The 18,600-nt window shown below is 40.6% G+C and overlaps 1 protein-coding gene across 4 annotated transcripts in view; it reads left to right on the plus strand.

Moving 5' to 3' along the window:
- Positions 1-18,600, plus strand: part of LOC308607496 (GON-4-like protein) — a 92,932-nt gene that overhangs the window by 1,270 nt on the left and 73,062 nt on the right. The window contains exons 1-3 of one of the 4 annotated variants that reach the window (XM_081219453.1): positions 1,478-1,523; positions 3,370-3,900; positions 9,446-9,637. In XM_081219453.1, the coding sequence (XP_081075579.1) occupies positions 3,396-3,900; positions 9,446-9,637 (697 nt within the window). In that variant the 5' untranslated portion in view covers positions 1,478-1,523; positions 3,370-3,395. Of the gene's footprint in view, positions 1-1,477; positions 1,524-2,379; positions 2,637-3,369; positions 3,901-9,445; positions 9,638-18,600 lie in introns of those variants that run through there. The other 3 variants (XM_081219454.1, XM_081219452.1, XM_081219455.1) reach the window with 3 other exon arrangements.

Consider the following 18,600-nt stretch of genomic DNA (forward strand, 5'->3'; position numbering starts at 1 on the left):
CTAAGGACAAGTGTAGGTACTTTATCGTATGAGATCCCCTAGATCTTGTGATTCCGGTTCCCTGGGCTTAATATAGCAGCAGAATGTTCTGGCAGGATTTTGGAAAAATAAAATTCTATATTGCCTGCATTTCAGTATTAGTTGCCTTTATTGTTATGCGTTTCTGAGACCACTAAAGATTATTATGGAAACTTTCTTAAACTTCAGAAGCTCTGATTAAAGACCAAACCTGGTGTTGGTTTCACAACTCTGAAAATTTACTGAAAATAATTTAATTGTATAAGTAAAACGGATGGATTCTGTGATGTGTAAATTGAAGCTGTTTTTAAAAAAGACTAAAAAACAGTGCTAAAGTTAATCAGTGTTGGATATTTCTCTTCCAAAAGCTTCAAGTGCTTAGAACTGCTTAGGGAAGTGAGTGAGTGAGAGAGAGAGAGAGAGAGAGAGAGCCAGCGAGCAAACCAACAGATCTGTGTATTCTGTAGTTTCAAAAGCAGGACACAAGTGAAACTCCAAGCTTCTAGAGAGTTCCTTGACATTTGGAAGAGTTAGAATGATTCACGTAAGAGTCAGACTACTGGCGGTTATCTCCATGATTACATCAAGCTCATCATTTTTGGCTGTGGATACTTTCATCCTGTCGGATTCTGTTTACAGACAGAATCAGGTCAAATAAATTATTTAAATGCATAAATATTTGTTGATGGTTCACCTGTAAAGTGAGAAAGTTGAATGTATTTTTTCAGCTTTGACGTTCTGTCCTTGTAGAAAAGAGGAAAGAACAGTTCTAGGAGTTACTCATTCATTCAAAACACATGTATTGAATTTATTGGACATCGACTATGCCCCAGGCACCTTCCTGGACACTGGATTAATGCATTAGAAGCTGGAGTCAGGATACCTGATTCCTTCTGATAGCTGTGTATCTTTGTGAAATCACTTACCCAGCTGAGCCAAAAATTTGTCCTGTGTAAATTGGAAGGTATAATAATACCATTGTCCCATAGGATTTATTGTGAAGATTAAAAAAAAATCACCTTTGATAACATAGGTGAAAGCATTTTGTAAGCAGAGTATTATACAGATATGAATAATTACTGTGGATTGAGTCCAAGACTGCCTTAGCTTTATTCGGGAAACTGCACTATTTGTAACCCAGTGATTCCTCTTTCTGGAATTTTATGAATTCTCCATTTCCTTGGTCCTGTATTCCAGGTGTCTAGAGGCGAGAAGGGTTAATTGTAAACTTAAACCACTGAACCTTAACCCCCAGTTTTGTTTTGAGTAGGATAGCTCCATGGACAGAGAAAGCGAGGTATTGCCTTTAAATTTTTTTGCCAACAACGGACATACTAGCCCTTTGGCTTCTTTCTGCCCTAAAATAAGATGGCACCTGTGGTTGGCGCATGCTCCTTGATGCCCCGACGCCGCGCACCGCGACTCGGGGGCGCGCACGTCAGTCACTGACGTTGGCTGACTTCCGGTGGTACCGAAGCTGAGTTTCCGCGGGATCGGGCAGGCTGGTGAGGGTACTGGGTCGTGTACCGTGGGGCGGGAAGAGGCAGGTGGGAGCTGGATGTCCGGGCGAAGGATGTCCAGGCTGAGGTGGTCGGGTCTGAGGGCTGGTGCGGGGTGCGTGACAGAGGTAGGGGAGTGAAAGCGTGTAGCTGAGAGTGGGGACTTGGGCCAGCGCTCGGCGGCGAGGTCAGAAGCGCAGTTAGGACCCCTTTGTGAAATCTTTTCCCAGGAGGGGTCCACGCTGGGCCTGCCTCCGGATTTGCCTTCATTCACTGTCGGTCTGACTGCAGTTCCCAAAGTTGGGGGGGGTGGTGCTCTTTAGAGCCTCTGCTGTCTTTGAAGTGCCGGAGCTGATCCCTGCACGCTGCTGACTTTGAATAGTAGCTGCCTTTTTAAAAATCTTTTTTCCTCCTTTTTTGGACCTCAGTAATTTATCTGAAATATACGACTCGCCTGAACTAATCCCACTCCCCTTCATTCTTTTCCATTCCCTTATTAGCGGAATCTTCAGGTGTTTATTGAACTTTAATTATCAAGATAAGGACATTAGTTGATTTGGCATGGGTGGGGGAATCTCTCTTAGTGTCCTGGAGAAACTGAATTAAGGAGGTTTAAAACTAACCTTATAGTTGAGACTCTTAGAAAGAACTTTATTTTGCAGTCCTGTAGTCCACGCTTTCATCTAGTCCCCTGGTAGATGGGCGTTCAGGCCTTGCTTCAACATTGTCAGTGATGAAGAACTCACTGTAACAGGAGGCAGATTATTCGATTCTTCGACCTGTTATATTGAGAGTAAAGTTTTTTTGGGGTAGACAGATGCAGTCAGTTTCCATATAATGCTCTTGACCCAGGCTGCATAGAATAAGCACAGAATAGGAAGTTCACACACTCTTTTATTCATTCATTCGAGGAACATTTATTGAGTATCTACAATAGGGCAGATACTGCTGAGTACTAGGCGTACTAGCTGAAAAGAGTCCTTTCCCTCAAAAAGCACATTGTTTTGGGGCAGGGTGGTGGGAAGGAGACAAGAAGCAATCATAAAAGTGGTAGGTATGAAAAAAGAGGTTTGCAAATAGCTGCTATGCGAACATAAGAGAAGACACCGTCCACTTTAGGTTAGTGTTGCCATTAAAATGTGATAATTGGAATTGAAGCCAAGAGTCCAGAAGTAACATAGTATAGAGAACAGTTAGGAATCTCTTTCTTGTTTTCAACACAAAATTTCTGTTAATATAGTCTAACCTTTTTAAACAACCACACTTTGCTTTTGGATTGTTTCTGTTAATGGAAATATCTGTTTATGAAAGCAACAATAGCAAACATTTATTGATCTAAGAAATTACTATCTAATGATGTAGGTGCTATTTTTACTTCATTTTATAGCTGAAGAAACTAAGATTCAGTTTAAGTAACTTATGCAAGGTCACAAAGCTGGAGAGAAGCCTACTTGGGAAACAAATCCAGACAGTTTGACTCCACAGCTTGCTTTCAGCATCACGTTATTTTGCCTCCCTGATGGTAATAATAATAACTAACACTAATCGCTTACTATTTAATTCTTATAACAACTCCATGAGGTGAGAACAATTATTATTTTTTACAGTTGAGGAAACCGAAGTTTGGAGAGGTTAAGTCACTCAGCCAAGATAACACACTAATCAGTAATAGAGTTAGGATTTGAACTCAGGCAGTCTAACACTGTCTCTCACCTCCCACCTAATGGGACATTGTGCATTTGGTGTAAAGTACTGTGTTCATGATTGAACATGAATAAGTGAAAAGATTTGAGGAAATGTTATTATCATTAGTTAATAGGAAGGTGATAAGAACTTGCCTTTATCCTTTCAGGATGGAACAGAAGTGGGACTTGCAAAATGTTGCCCTGTAAGAAGAGAAGAACTACATTGACAGAGTCCCCACAGCATCAGGGCAACCAGGAGGAAGATGACTTAGACCTAGAGTCAGCTGTTAAACCAGAATCTGACCAAGTTAAAGACCTGGGGTCAGTGTCCGTGTCCTGGGGTCCAGGTTATGGCAGAGCAGCTGGCCTTGAAGTGCAGTCTGTGCAGGATGCAGGAAGTCAGCTTGGTATGGAGGACCCATCTTTGAACTGTGGGATGCTCACCCAGGACACAAATACACCAGTTGTAGAAGCTGTCGATGTGGCCATCTCTCAGGGAATCACCCTACCTTCCTTGGAGTCTTCCCAGCCCCTAAATATACACATTGGTAGAGGAAAACTCCAGGCCACTAGTTCAAGGAGAGGGAAGAAAATTACACTCAGGCCTGGGTCACTTGCTCAAGAAGACAGAGGTGATCATCTTATCGCAAAGGAGCCTTTTTCAGGAGATCCTAGTGAAGAATTCAAGGAAGAAGGAGGTAAGATATGGAAGGTCTTAGGTTACATTTTCCTTGTCAGTACCAGCTTGCCATTGCCTTTGCTGTTGTCATCGCACTCTCTGCAGTGCCTTTACAAAATAGTGTTTCTGAAAGAGGAGGCTGATTTGCTACGGAATTAGAGCTGTGGTGCTTGTAAGGGTCAGCGTTGAACGTTATGAATGGGTGGAAACTTTCTTCTCCCCTGCCATTTCCTGGATCATCTTCTGTATCCTTTCCTTTCTCTTATCTTTTCATCATTTCTGGAGGGATGAACTATGTATGGCCTTTTGTGATTTGGTGAGTATTTATGAAGTGGGCCTTGAGGAGGGGCAGTGGCTTAAAGGGAGAGACTGCTGCCTGCAGCATTTGGTAAGGCTCTACAGAGGTGACATAACCCTAAGGACTTGAAGGATGAGTTGTGGTTTGATGGACTGGTGGCATGGAGTATCTTAGGCCAAGAACAGTCTGAGCAGAGGCCGAGGCAGAGGCAGAAGAGGTAGTGAGAGATATCTTCAGAGCAGTAGATTGTGTTTAGATTGTGAAGGGCTTTGTTTTTCACACTTAGGTGTTTCAACTTTTCCTGAAGGTTATAGCCAATTAACAAAAGAAGCAGAAGGCATAGTTCTGACTGCAGAAAGCTTATAGTCTAGTTGGGAAGACAAGACACTGCTCCAAATGAATTATGGATAATTCATTTGGAGCAGTTTAAGATACTATGTGATTAAGTGCTAGTGTGGTACAAGTAATTAGGATTTTTGAAATCAGAACTTGGATTGATAGGATTGGACGGATTGGGGTGAAGGAGTGGAGGCAGAATAGCATTTTCTACAAACGTAGAAGTGCTGTGTTTGTGTGGGAGGGTAGCAGGGCTTCAGATAGAAAGGACAGATCCAGATTACTATACAGAGCCATGCTATTACGCCCTTGAGACTGTATAAAGTATTGGTGTAGGATGTCGACAGTAAGGATAGAGAAGAAAGGGTATATCTCAGAGACATTACAAAGAAAGAATTAATGTTACTCAGAGACTGATACCATTTAAGATAACTGGACTGGGGGATGGTGAAGCATGCCTTCACGGGGAAGGTATTTGAGGGGGTTGAAATGAGTTCAGCTTTAGATATATGGAGTGTGAGGTGCCATCAAGGAAAAATAGAAAATTGAGATTGGAGTTTTCTTAATCTCAGTTGGTAAGAGGTAGGACTAGAAAAGTGTTAATTGTGGTTCTTCTTCATGGAAAGGAGCATGGAAGAAGATGACAGAAGGGAAAACTGGAGAAGTAATAGTGGAAGTCAAGGAGGGAGGAGAGTTTTAAGAACAGAAACATCATTTAAAATTTAGTGACAAAGGAGATATAATGATGCCTGAGAAAATATTACATTTAAAGGTTGATGATCTTTGAGAGTAGATTTAGGAGAGACTTTTGGAAAAAGGAAATCAAATGATGGCATTGAAGAGGGAGGGATGAAAGCCCCAGTAATAATTTGTGCCATGGGAGAATGGAAATCGCTAGAGAGGGCGGCAAGACTATAGAACTTTTTCTTTGGCTAGGTTGTATTTGTGATATGAAGACAGGAGGAAATGGAGGAAAATGCAGGATTAAAGTGCTAGAGAAGGAATGTAAAATTAAGTAGGGGTTCAAAGTCACTCACCTATTGAGTGGAATCTAGAGATATTTTCAGTGGTCAGTTTACAAATATCCAAGTGTAGATAAATAAACATTTATTTTTTAGGATTATCTGTAATACTACTACCCCGTTGATTCTCCCACCTTGTACTTCAATTAGCTGTATATACAAGTAATACCAGTAAAAGAAGTACATTATGACTCCTTTTTCCCCCCAAGTAACTTTTTTCAGCCAAATAGAAATGTCACATAAAAAGCAGAAAGGAGGAAAGAAGGAAGATTGAAAATTCATACATGTGCGTTTTGGAAAATATTGAAAAGTTGAAAGAAGAAAATAAAAATCACCCATAATCTTACTGCTCAGAGTAATTACTGTTATAATTTAGTGCATATTCTTTTCATTGTTTTGCTTTCTTTTAAGTGACATTTTGGTTTTTTTATTATGATTATGTGGGGGAAAAAACAGAAAAAACATCTAGGTTATTTTGAAGTATCAGCATTGTGTTATAATTGATATACACTGTTAAATCATGTTTCTAGATTGCAGGTGCTAGTGATTAAACCTTTCTCTATATTGGTGTTTATTCTCATAGAATTTTAATTGTTCTTTTAAAACTGATTTATGGACCCTGATTTAAACTTAAGCCTTTTTTTCCTTTCTTTGCCTTCTAAAAATGATTAACTTAGGCAGATTTCAGCTTAAAATTAGTTGGTTTTTACAGTTTTCAGCTAATTATTTTCATGTTATCAATTTGAAGTTGTTAGACTGGCAGTAAACAAGTTACAGCTGTGCTCTGAATAAGGCTTTTACTTCTCTCTCTTACCCTTTTTTATTTCTTTATTTCTTTATTTCTTTGGCTGCATTGGGTCTTAGTTGCGGCACGCGGGATCTTCATTGCGGCAGGCATGTGGGATCTTTCGTTGCGGTGTGTGGGCTCCAGAGCGTACGGGCTTAGTTGCCCTGCGGCATGTAGGATCTTAGTTCCCCTACCAGGGATCAAACCCACGTCCCCCTGCATTGAAAGGCAGATTCTTTTTTTTTTTTTTTTTTTTGCAGTACGCGGGCCTCTCACTGCTATGGCCTCTCCCTTAGTGTAGCACAGGCTCCGGACGCGCAGGCTCAGCGGCCATGGCTCACGGGCCCAGCCGCTCCTTGTCATGTGGATCTTCCCGGACCCGGGCACGAACCCGTGTCCCCTGCATCGGCAGGCGGACTCTCAACCACTGCGCCACCAGGGAAGCCCGGAAGGCAGATTCTTAACCACTGAGAGGTTAAGAGAGGGAAGTTCCTCTCTTACCCTTCTTAACTTCTCTTTCTAAGGTCTTTGGCATCTAGCAGATTGATAAGAGGAAAAGAAGAGTGGGATCCTAGGGGGTTCTGTAGGAGGGGAATTAAATTGAGAAGCAATGAGATGGGATCAGGAAAAAAAAGGTTGCAGAGAAAAGGAATATTTTCTCTATGTAGAGTATGGTGCAGCTGATAAACTGTAGGGATAGTTTTGGAGTAGTTCCAACTGTTCGAGGTGGAAAAAGTATCAATGGAAGCTCTACCTACCAAAGTGAACTTCTGTATTTTGCTTAGATGTAAAGATTCTGGTATGTTTGTTTAAAAAAATCATTTGCATCAGTTCAGTTTTTAAATGTTAGACATTAATTCTCAAAATTAATAACGATTGTTGATTAATGAGAAAGCTCTGCTGTGCTATTGATTTAAGTTCCTCCCTCTTATAAGAAATATGCCTGAGAGGAACTTTTTTTTTTAATATAAATTTATTTATTTATTTTTGACTGTGTGGGGTATTCGTTTCTGTGCGAGGGCTTTGTCCAGTTGCGGCGAGCGGGGGCCACTCTTCATCGCGGTGCGCGGGCCTCTCACTGTTGCGGCCTCTCATTGCGGAGCACAGGCTCCAGACACGCGGGCTCAGTAGTTGTGGCTCACGGGCCCACTTGCTCCGTGGCATGTGGGATCCTCCCAGACCAGGGCTCGAACCTGTGTCCCCTGCATTGGCAGGCAGACTCTCAACCACTGTGCCACCAGGGAAGCCCCCTGAGAGGAACTTTTGATTTGTTGGATTTAGAATTCAACTCGTTGTACAGTCCCTATTAAAACCACAGCTTTTAGCCTTTTTGACATTGTGAGTTAATCATGGTCTCCTGAAGTAAAGGAAGTAAGATTGAGAGTAAATAGAATTAAGGATTCATTCATACTTCAGTTGAAAATAAAGGCTTTTTTTCTTTGTTGACAGGGTGTCCTCCAATTAAAAATCTTGTGTATACCAGTTGAAACTGCTAATGTTGATGGGATAAGTCTAAAAAAGTATTATCTGTTTTGAATGGGGCTCAGTAACAAATAACTTGATCTCTTTTTGAAAAACAATTTTTTTCAACTATGTAATACACAAACATGGAAAAAAAGTTCCTAGATGCAGAAAGTACACAGGGAAAAGTTAGGCACCCTTTCACTTTGTTATCTAAGTTCTCAGAAGCAGTCACTATTTAACAATGCCTTGTGTATATTCTATAGATCTTCTGTGTATACACAAGCCTGTATGTATTCTTGTTCCTATGACAGCTTGATTCTAATGTTTGCTTTTGATACTGCATGAATGTTTCTTTGTCTTTTTTTTTTTTTTTTTTTTTTTGCGGTACGCGGGCCTCTCACTGTTCTGGCCTCTCCCGCTGCGGAGCACAGGCTCCAGATGCGCAGGCTCAGCAGCCATGGCTCACGGGCCCAGCCGCTCTGCGGAATGTGGGATCTTCCCAGACCGGGGCACGAACCCGTGTCCCCTGCATCTGCAGGTGGATTCTCAACCACTGCGCCAGCAGGGAAGCCCCTCTTTGTCTTTTTAATGCCCCTCATGAAAAATGGAAAGAAAACACTCTTTAAGAGGTGAGGTGAGGAGGGAATTCCCTGGTGGTCCAGTGGTTAGGACTCAGCACTCTCACTGCTGGGGCCCTGAGTTCCATCCTTGGTTGGGGAACTAAGATCCCACAACCCATGCGGCTCAGCCAAACAAACAAACAAACAAACAAAAAAGAGTTGAGGTGAGGAAAGGAGAAAGTTGTCTAATGAACTGTATAACCATGTATTTATAATGTTATGGTGATTTTTACTCTAATGCTTTGTAAGATTGATCTTACAGAGTCAGAAAGTTCAGGACATTTTATAATGTATATCTTTAAAAAGTTTTTATTTATTTTATTTATTTTTGGCTGCATTGGGTCTTCGTTGCTGCACGCGGGCTTTTTTCTAGTTGCAGAGAGCGGGGCCTACTCTTTGCTGCGGTGCATGGGCTTCTCATTGCGGTGGCTTCTCTTTGTTGCAGAGCGCGGGCTCTAGGTGCACAGGCTTCAGTAATTGTGGCATGCCGGCTCAGTAGTTGTAGCCCGTAGGCTGTAGAGTGGAGGCTTACTAGTTGTGGTGCATGGGCCTAGTTGCTCTGCGACATGTGGGATCTTCCCGGACCAGGGCTCGAACCCACGTCCCCTGCATTGGCAGGTGGATTCTTAAGCACTGAGCCACCAGGGAAGTCTTATATCATTTATAGTTGATTAAATGTGGTGTTAATGGTCATCTATATAAAATGTCCCTTGGTTACCAGGAATATCTGTCCCCCCACCCTATAATTACGGATATGATTTTTTCATAGGGAAAAAAAATGCATGTTAGAACTAGAAAGACCTTAGCGATTACCTAGTTCAATTCCCTGACATTACAGATGAGTAAATTGGACCTGAGCTTCGATTTCAATATTTTTCTTAGGATACTGTCTTTAAGAGAGAGGAATGCCTGTATAGTAAATGCATCATTAATGAAGTTATCTAACTAAAAAGGACTTTATAACAAGATGCTGATTTTTACAACAGAGTATAATTGAGAATGGACAAAGTGTGGAGCAATATTTGTGATTCTTCCAGGAAAATCTCAAATGCATTCTGGAGGGGAGATGGCTTCATTACCATCAGACAGTCACTCTGCAAAACCAGCAGCCCAGCCTAGGAAATCATCTCAGCCAGATGTCTGTGCCTCTCCTCAAGAAAAGCCACTCAGGACTCTAGCTCACCAAGCTGAGGAAGAGATAGAGGATGGTGGACTCTTTATTCCAATGGGTAGGCTTTCTTTTTCTTTTCTTTAAAAAAAAATCCTCTTTATTGAAGTATAATATGCAGAAAACTGCACATATCCCAAGGTATCCAAGTTCACTGAATTTTCAAAGATTGAATACACCCATGTAACCAGCAACCAGATCAAGAAATAGTATTACCAGTGCTCAGAAGTCCTTCCTTTCATTTATTACTGACACCCACCCATGGGTAACCATTATCTTGACTTCTAGCAGCACAGATTAGTTCACCTGTTTTGTACTTTATGTGAAATATGCATATGTTTTTTGATTGCCTTTTCCCACTCAACATTATGTTTATGAAGTTGGTCCACATTGTTGCATGTACTTGTAGATTGTTCATTTTCATTACGATATAGCATTCTGTTGTTAGAATATTCTATATTTTCTTTATTAGTTCAACTCTTAATGAGTGAATACTTTCCAGTTGTAGGCTATTCTGAATGGTGCTGCTGTGAACATTCTACTGTAGATCTTTTGGTGAACATATGTGCCTAATTTTTGTTGTGTGGAATTGCTAGGTCATAGGATTAGGCCTCCTTAAAGTTTTTTTGAAACATTATATATTTTTTTCTTTTTTTAAAATTATTATTTATTTTGGGCTGTGTTGGGTCTTCGTTGCTGTGCGCGAGCTTTCTCTAGTTGCACTGAGCGGGGCTGCTCTTCGTTGTGGTGTGTGGGCTTCTCATTGCGGTGGCTTCTCTTGTTGTGGAGCATGGGCTCTAGGCACGTGGGCTTCAGTAGTTGTGGGACGAGGGCTCAGTAGTTGTGGCTCTCGGGCTGTAGAGTGCAGGCTCAGTAGTTGTGGCGCACGGGCTTAGTTGCTCCGTGGCATGTGGGATCTTCCTGGACCAGGGTAGACCCCATGTCCCCTTAACTGGCAGGTGGATTCTTAACCACTGTGCCACCAAGGAAGCCTGAAACGTTATATTTTTACTGTGAAATATAACACATACAGACAAGTGAATAAAGACTTCTTTATTTAGCTTAACAAATGGTTTTAAAGTGAATACTTGTGATTTCTTTTTCTCATCGCAAATAACAGACCTCCATTGCTATGTAGGTTAGAAGTTGTGATAGTGGGCATCCACGTCTTATTTCTGAACTTGTGGGAAGGTGTTCTGTATTCCTTATTATGTGTGATGATAGTTGTAGGCTTTTTATAGATATATTGTATCAGATTATGGAAAATTTTTTCCTAGTTTTCTGAGAGTTTTATCACATATTGAATGTGGTCAAATGCTTTTGTAAAATCTCTATTAAGATTATTGTGTCTTTTTTTCCTTTATTCTGTTTTTTTTTTTCGTTTTTTGGCCATGTTGTGTGGCATGCAGGATCTTATTTCCCTGACCAGGGATCGACCTCATGCCCCCTGCAGTGGAAGTGCAGAATCCTAATCACCGGACTGCCAGGGAATTCCCTCCTTTATTCTGTTAATATGGAGAGTTACATTGATTCTTTTTTTTTTTTTTTTTTTTTTGCAGTACACGGGCCTCTCACTGTTGTGGCCTCTCCTGTTGCAGAGCATAGGCTCCAGATGCGCAGGCTCAGCGGCCATGGCTCACGGGCCCAGCCGCTCCGTGGCATGTGGGATCTTCCTGGACCGGGGCACGAACCCGTGTCCCCTGCATTGGCAGGCGGACTCTCAACCACTGCGCCACCAGGGAAGCCCCATTGATTCTTTTTTAATGTCAGATTTATTGAGATACTTTTCATACAATAAAATTTTTTCAGTGAGTTTTGAAAAATGGATATAATTGTGTAACTGCCACTACAGTCAATATATGGAACATCTCTCTCTAAAAGTTCCCTCATTCCCCTTTGCAGTCCTTCATTTTCAGCCTTTGGGAACCAGTGATCTCAATTTTATTCTTACAGTTTTGTGTTTTCTACTATATTATATATAGGTGTTATACAGTATGTATGTAATCTTTTGCATCTGGTATCTTTTAAAATTTTTATTGAAGTATAGTTGATTTACAGTATTGTGTGCATCCTGTATCTTTCACTTTGTGTAATGCTTTTGAGATTAATTCATGTTTGTTCTTCATTGCTGAGTAGTATTCCATTGTATAGATATACCACAATTTGTTTATCTGTTCACCAGCTGATGGACATTTGGGTTCTTTCTGGTTTTTGCCTGTTATGACTAAAGCTGCTGTACACCTTCACGTGTAGTTTTTTTTTTTCTTTTTTTGGGCTACCCCATGTGGCATATGGGATTTTAGTTCCCTGACCATGGATCGAACCAGTGCCCCCTGCGTTGGGAGTGTGGAGTGTTAACCACTGGACCACCAGGGAAATCCCCACATATAATTCTTTTTTTAAAAAAATAAATTTATTTGTATTTTATTCATTTGTCTTTGTCTGCATTGGGTCTTCGTTGCTGCGTGCAGGCTTCTCATTGCAGTGGCTTCTCTTGTTGCGGAGTATGGACTGTAGGCATGTGGGCTTCAGTAGTTGTGGCACATGGGCTCAGTAGTTGTGGTGCACAGGTTTAGTTGACCCGCGGCATGTGGGATCTTCCTGGACCAGGGTAGAACCCGTGTCCCCTGCATTGGCAGGCAGATTCTTAACCACTGCACCACCAGGGAAGTCCCTGGTTCTTTGATAGACGTACGTTTTCATTTTTCTCGGGGTAATAACTAGGAGTGGCATTGCTGGGTCTTAAAGTAAACGTATGTTTAACTTTATACGAAACTGCTAAACTGTTTTCCAGAGTAGCTGTACCATTTTACAATTCCCAGCAGGAATGTATATGAGATTTACAATTGATCCACATCCTTGCCAGCAGTTAACAGACTTTTTAATTCTGTCTGTTCTACTAGGTGTATTTCCTTGTGTTAACTTGCATTTCCCTAATGAATACTGATATAAAGCATGTTTTCATGTATTTATTGGCCATTTGTAGATATGTTTTGGTGAAATGTTTGTTCATTATTCTGTTGTTTGTCTATATTCCATTCGTAATTACTGCATATCTTGCATGAGCTACTTTGAAACTTTGCATATATCCTTTTTCTCTTCAGATGTTTCCCCCCTAATTTTAGCCTCCATTGGTAGATCACCTGCAACAATTATAATGCTGATTTTTTATTTCTGTTGTTCCTTTTACATTTATTAATTGGAATTTTTCTGTAAAGAAGAGCAGTCTCTTCTCCCTCATTTATTTATTCAGTTTTTATATGAGTGTGGACTCATGGGTGTTTGTTTTATTATTTGAGTTATAGTGCCATGTTATCATTATTTATTTTGCCTGAATTGTTTCAGCATTAGCCATGAGGAGCTACTTCAAGGTTTTTTTTTGTTTGTTTTTTGAAATTTTATTTATTTATTTATTTATTTGGCTGCATTGGGTCTTAGTTGCGACATGCAGGATCTTTGTTGTGGCATGTGGGCTTCTCTCGTTGTGGCGCACAGGCTCTAGAGCGTGCAGGCTTAGTTGCCCCTCAGCATGTGGGATCTTAGTTCTCCAACCAGGGATTGAACCCGCGTCCCTTGCATTCGGAGGCGGACTCTTAACCACTGGACCACCAGGGAAGTCCCAGGTTTTACTTTAACGGATTATGCTTTCCTGTCGTATCAAGGAACCTTTGCCTAATCCAAGGCCACAAATATTTTTTTCCTGTTTTCTTCTAGAAGTTGTAGTTTTACACATTACGTATAGGTGTATGTGATCCATTTTGAGTTAATTTTAAAAATATATTTATTTATTTATTTCTCTGTGCCAGGTCTTAGTTGTTTCAGGCGGGATTTTCGTTGCGGCATGCAGGATCTTTTGAGTTCTGGCATCTGAGTTAATTATTGTATAATGTGGGAGGTGTATTTGAGATTCTTTTTTCACCTATGGATGTCCAGTTATTTCAGCACTATTTGTTGAAAAGATTTCTTTCTCCATTAAATTACCTTTGCATCTATGTCACTATTTGTGTGGGTCATTCATGGACTCTCTTCTTTTCCATTGGTCTATGTATTTAACCTTTCACCAATATCGCAGTCTTGAAATCAGGTAGTCTGTGTCTTCCAACTTTTTTTTTAAACAAGATCATTGGGCTATTCTAGGTACTTTTCATTTTCGTGTAAATTTTAGGATTGGCTTGTCATTTTCTTCAAAAATACTTGCTGGCCTATTGATCGATAATGAAACTGTCGATCAGTTTGGGAAAGTTGCTGTCTTTTTTTTGTTTTGGCTGCGTCATGCGGCATGTGGGATCTTAGTTCCCTGACCAGGGATCGAACCCCTGCCCCCTGCATTGGGAGCGTGGAGTCTTAACCATTGGAGTGCTAGGGAAGTCCCGGGAAGGTTGCCATCTTAACTATACTGAGTCTACTAATCCATGAATAAGATATATTTCTATTTATTTAGGTTTTCAGAAATTTCAGAAATATTTTGTAGTTTTTAGTATATAAATTTTTCATGTATTAAGTACTTATTTATTTTAAATTTATTTATTTATTATTTATTTTTGGCTGTGTTGGGTCTTTGTTGCGTGTGGGCTTTCTCTCGTTGCAGCTAGCGGGGGCTACTCTTCATTGCAGTGTACGGGCCTCTCATAGCAGTGGCTTCTCTTGTTGTGGAGTACGGGCTCTAGACGTGAGGGCTTCAGTAGTTGTGGTGCGCGGGCTCAGTAGTGTGGCTCCTGGGCTCTAGAGTGCAGGCTCAGTAGTTGTGGCACATGGGCTTAGTTGCTCTGTGGCATGTGGGATCTTTCTGCACCAGGGCTCGAACCCGTGTGCCCTGCATTGGCAGGTGGATTCTTAACCACTGCGCCACCAGGGAAGTTCTAAGCATTTATTTATTTATTTATTTATTTATTTATTTATTTATTTATTATTTTTTTCAAAAAAATTTATTTACTTATATTTATTTATTTTTGGCTGCGTTGGTTCTTCGTTTCTGTGTGTGGGCTTTCTCTAGTTGCCGTGAGCGGGGACTACTCTTCATCGCGGTGTGTGGGCCTCTCACTGTTGCGGCCTCTCGTTGCGGAGCACAGGCTCCAGACGCGCAGGCTCAGTAGTTGTGGCACATGGGCCTAGTTGCTCCGCAGCATGTGGGATCTTCCCAGACCAGGGCTTGAATCCGTGTCCCCTGCATTGGCAGGCAAATTCTCAACCACTGTGCCACCAGGGAAGCCCTAAGCATTTATTTTTTATGCTAATGTCAGTTTTTCTTTTCAATTTTCAGTTCATTGCTAATTTATAGAAATACAGATTTTGGTATATTGGTATATCCTGTGACTTTGCTATAAATTCACTTATTAGCTTTATGTACTTTTTTGTAGATTCTTTAGGGATTTCTTTTTTTTCCCACATTTTTTTAGGCCGTGCTGTGTGGCATGTGGGATCTTAGTTCCCTGACCAGGGATCGAACCTGTGCCCCCTGCATTGGGAGTGCAGAGTCTTAACCGCTGGACTGCCAGGGAAGTACCGAGGGATTTCTCACATAGATAATTAAGTCATCTGCAAATAAGGAGTTTTTTTCCCTTCGTTTCCAATTTGTGTGTCTTTTCTTTCTTCCTTTCCATTCCTTCCTCTCTCTTCCTTCCTCTCCCTCTCTCTTCCTTCCTCTCCCTCTCTCTTCCCCTCTCCATCCATCAGCCCCCATCTTATTATGCACTGGCTAGGACATTCAGTACAGTGTTGAAGAGAAGTAGTGAGAGTGAGCATCTTTTCCTTTGTTCCTGATCTCTTAGGGGAAGTACACTCAGTTTTTCACCACTAAGCAGAATTTGTTGGTTTATAGTTATTGTTTTTCAGATTGAGGAAGTTCTCTACTATTCCTAGTTGTGGAGAGTTTTTATCATGAACTGATGTTGTATTTTGTGAAAAGCTTTTTCTACATCTATTGAGATTATCTTTTGTTTTCGTTTTTGCTTTTAGTCTGTAAATATGGTGAATTATATTGATTGATTTTCAAATTTCAAAGCATTTTTGCATTTCAGTGATAAATCGACCCTTTTGATCATAATATAGGTTTTTTTTTTGTATTGCTGGATTTGATTTGCTAATATTTTGTCAGGGATTTTTGTGTCTGTGATTGTAGTTTTTTTAAAATATATTTATTTATTTATTGACTGTGTTGGGTCTTTGTTGCTGCATGCAGGGTTTCTCTAGTTGAGGCGAGCAGGGGCTACTCTTCGTTGTGATGAGTGGGCTTCTCATTTCAGGGGCTTCTCTTGTTGTGGAGCACGGGCTCTAGGCGCGCGGACTTCAGTAGTTGTGGCACGCAGGCTTCAGTAGTTGCTGCTCGTGGGCTTGAGTAGTTGTGGCTCATGGGCTCTAGAGCGCAGGCTCAGTAGTTGTGGTTCATGGGCTTAGTGGCATGTGGGATCTTCCCAGACCAGGAATCGAACTCGTGTCCCCTGCATTGGCAGGCAGATCCTTAACCACTGAGCCACCAGGGAAGCCCCTGTCGTTTTCTTTTCTTGTAATGTCTTTGGTTTTGGTATTAGGGTAATACTGACCTCATACAATGAGTTGGGAAGTGTTCCTTCCTCTTCTTTGTGTTTTTTTGTTTTTGTTTGTTTTTTTGAAGAGTTTGTGAATTGGTTTTATTTCTTCCTTAAATGTTTTGTTGAATGCACCAGTGAAGCCATCTGGGCCTGGAGTTTTCTTTGTAGGATGTTTTTAACTATGAATTCAATTTCTTTAACAGATAAAGGGCTATTCAGTTATCTCTTTGTTCTTGAGTGAGCTTTGACAGTTGGTATCTTTTCAGGTAGTTGTCTGTTCTATCCAAGGTGTTGAATTTACTGACATAAAGTTTTTCGTAATATTCCTTTGTCATCTTTTTAATGTCTGTGGGCTCTGTAATGATGTCTGTTCTTTTATTCCTCACACTTGTAATTTAGTCTTTCTCTTAATCATTCTGGCTAGAGGTTTTTCAAAGAACAAGCTTTTGGTTTCATTCATTTCATTTTGATTTCATTCATTTCTCTATTTTTCTGTTTTCTATTTTACTGGTTTTTGCTGTTGTCTGTTATTTTCTTTTGTCTCTTTGCTCTGGGTTTAATTTGGTCTTTTTCTAGTTTCTTAAGTTGGGAGCTTAGGTCATGGATTTGAGACTTTATTTTCTAATAATACTATAGAATGTATCAATTTCCCTTTAAACACTGTGCTAGCTATGCCCCACAAATTTTGGTATATTGCATTTCATCAACTTCAGTTGACAATATTTTCTCATTTCTCTTGGGGTATCTTCTTTGACCTATGGGTTATTTAGAAGTGTGTGTGGGGCTTCCCAGGTGGTCCAGTGGTTAAGACTCCACGCTTGCACTGTAAGGGGTTCAGGTTCAATCCCTGGTCAGGGAAGTTCTGCTTGTCGAGCAGTATGGCCAGAAAAAGAAAAGAAAAGAGGGGGGTGGGGTGTGTGTGTGTGTGTGTGTGTGTGTGTGTGTGTGTGTGTGTGTGTTTAAACAACAGAAATTTATTTTCTCACAGTTCTGGAGTCTGGGAATTCCAATATTAGGTGCTGGTAAATTTAGTTTCTGTGAGAGCTTTCCTCCTGACTTGTAGACACCCACCTTCTCACTGTGACCTCACATGGCCTTTTCTTGGTGCATGTGTGTGGAGAGAGAGGGAGTGAGCTTTCTGATATCTCTTCTTATAAGGACACTAATCCTATAGGATCAGGGATTCACCCTTATGGACTCATTTAACCTTAATTACTTGCTTAGAGGACCCATCTCCAAATACAGCCATACCAGGGGTAAGGCTTCCGACGTATGAATTTTGGGGGGACACATGGTCAAGTTAATTTTAGGGAGACACACACATTCAGGTTTTCTGTACAGGATTGGAGTCCTATTCTATGTTCAGTTGCAGAATGTGGTTTTTTTAAATGTAATTTTTATAGTTATAGAGTACCGTATGGCTTATAACAGCAAAAACAAAAATCCACTATAACTTTTTAGAAGTGTGTTTTTTTTTTTTTTTTTTTTTTTTTGTGGTACGCGGGCCTCTCACTGTTGTTGCCTCTCCCGTTGCGGAGCACAGGTTCAGGACGTGCAGGCTCAGTGGCCATGGCCCATAGGCCCAGCCGCTCCACGGCATGTGGGATTCTCCTGGACCAGGGCACAAACCCGTGTCCTCTGCATCAGCAGGCGGACTCTCAACCACTGCGCCACCAGGGAAGCCCAGAAGTGTGTTTTTTCACTTCCAAATATTTGGAGACTTTCCAGCTATCATTTTGTTACTGATTTCTAATTTAATTCCCTTGAGTTCACATCATACTTTGTATGATTTCAGTACTTCTTATATTTATTGAGGTTTATTTTATGGCCCCAGTATAATCTTTATTGGTAGCTCTTCCATGTGTATTTGAGAAGCATATGTATTCTGTTGTTTTAAGGTACACTGTTCTGTAAATGTCAGGTCAAGTTGGTTGACAGCATTGTTCGGGTTTTATTTATATTTACGGATTCTTTTTTTTTTTTGGTCTATTCTGTCAGTTACTGAGAAAGGCATATTGAAGTCTCCAACTTTAATTGTGGATTTGTCTATATTTCTTTTCAGTTTTGTCGGTTTTAGCTCTACATATTTTATTTATTTATTTTTATTGTTTTTATGTTTTATTTATTTAAATTTTTTTAGCTGTGCCACCTGGCATGCTGGATCTTAGTTCCCCAAACAGGGATCAAACCTGCGCCCCCTGCAGTGGAAGTGTGGAGCCTTAACCACTGGACTGCCAGGGAAGTCCCTAGTTCTACATATTTTAAAACTCTCTTTTCATGTACATATGCCTAATAACATATATTGAGTGGGTTTTGAATGTTAAGGCAAACTAGCATTTCTGGGGTAAACCTATTTGGTCATGATGTATTAGATTTTCTAATATATTGTTTAAGGTTTTTGTGTCTTTGTTTATGGGAGATAACTGGCTTTAATTTTCCTTTCTTATAAGGTCTTTTTCATGTGTTGGTGTTAGCGTTATACTGACCTTATAAAATG

The sequence above is a fragment of the Mesoplodon bidens genome (genome assembly GCF_964165515.1).
Source record: "Mesoplodon bidens genome assembly, chromosome: 2".
Classification (NCBI taxonomy): Eukaryota; Metazoa; Chordata; class Mammalia; order Artiodactyla; family Ziphiidae; genus Mesoplodon; species Mesoplodon bidens.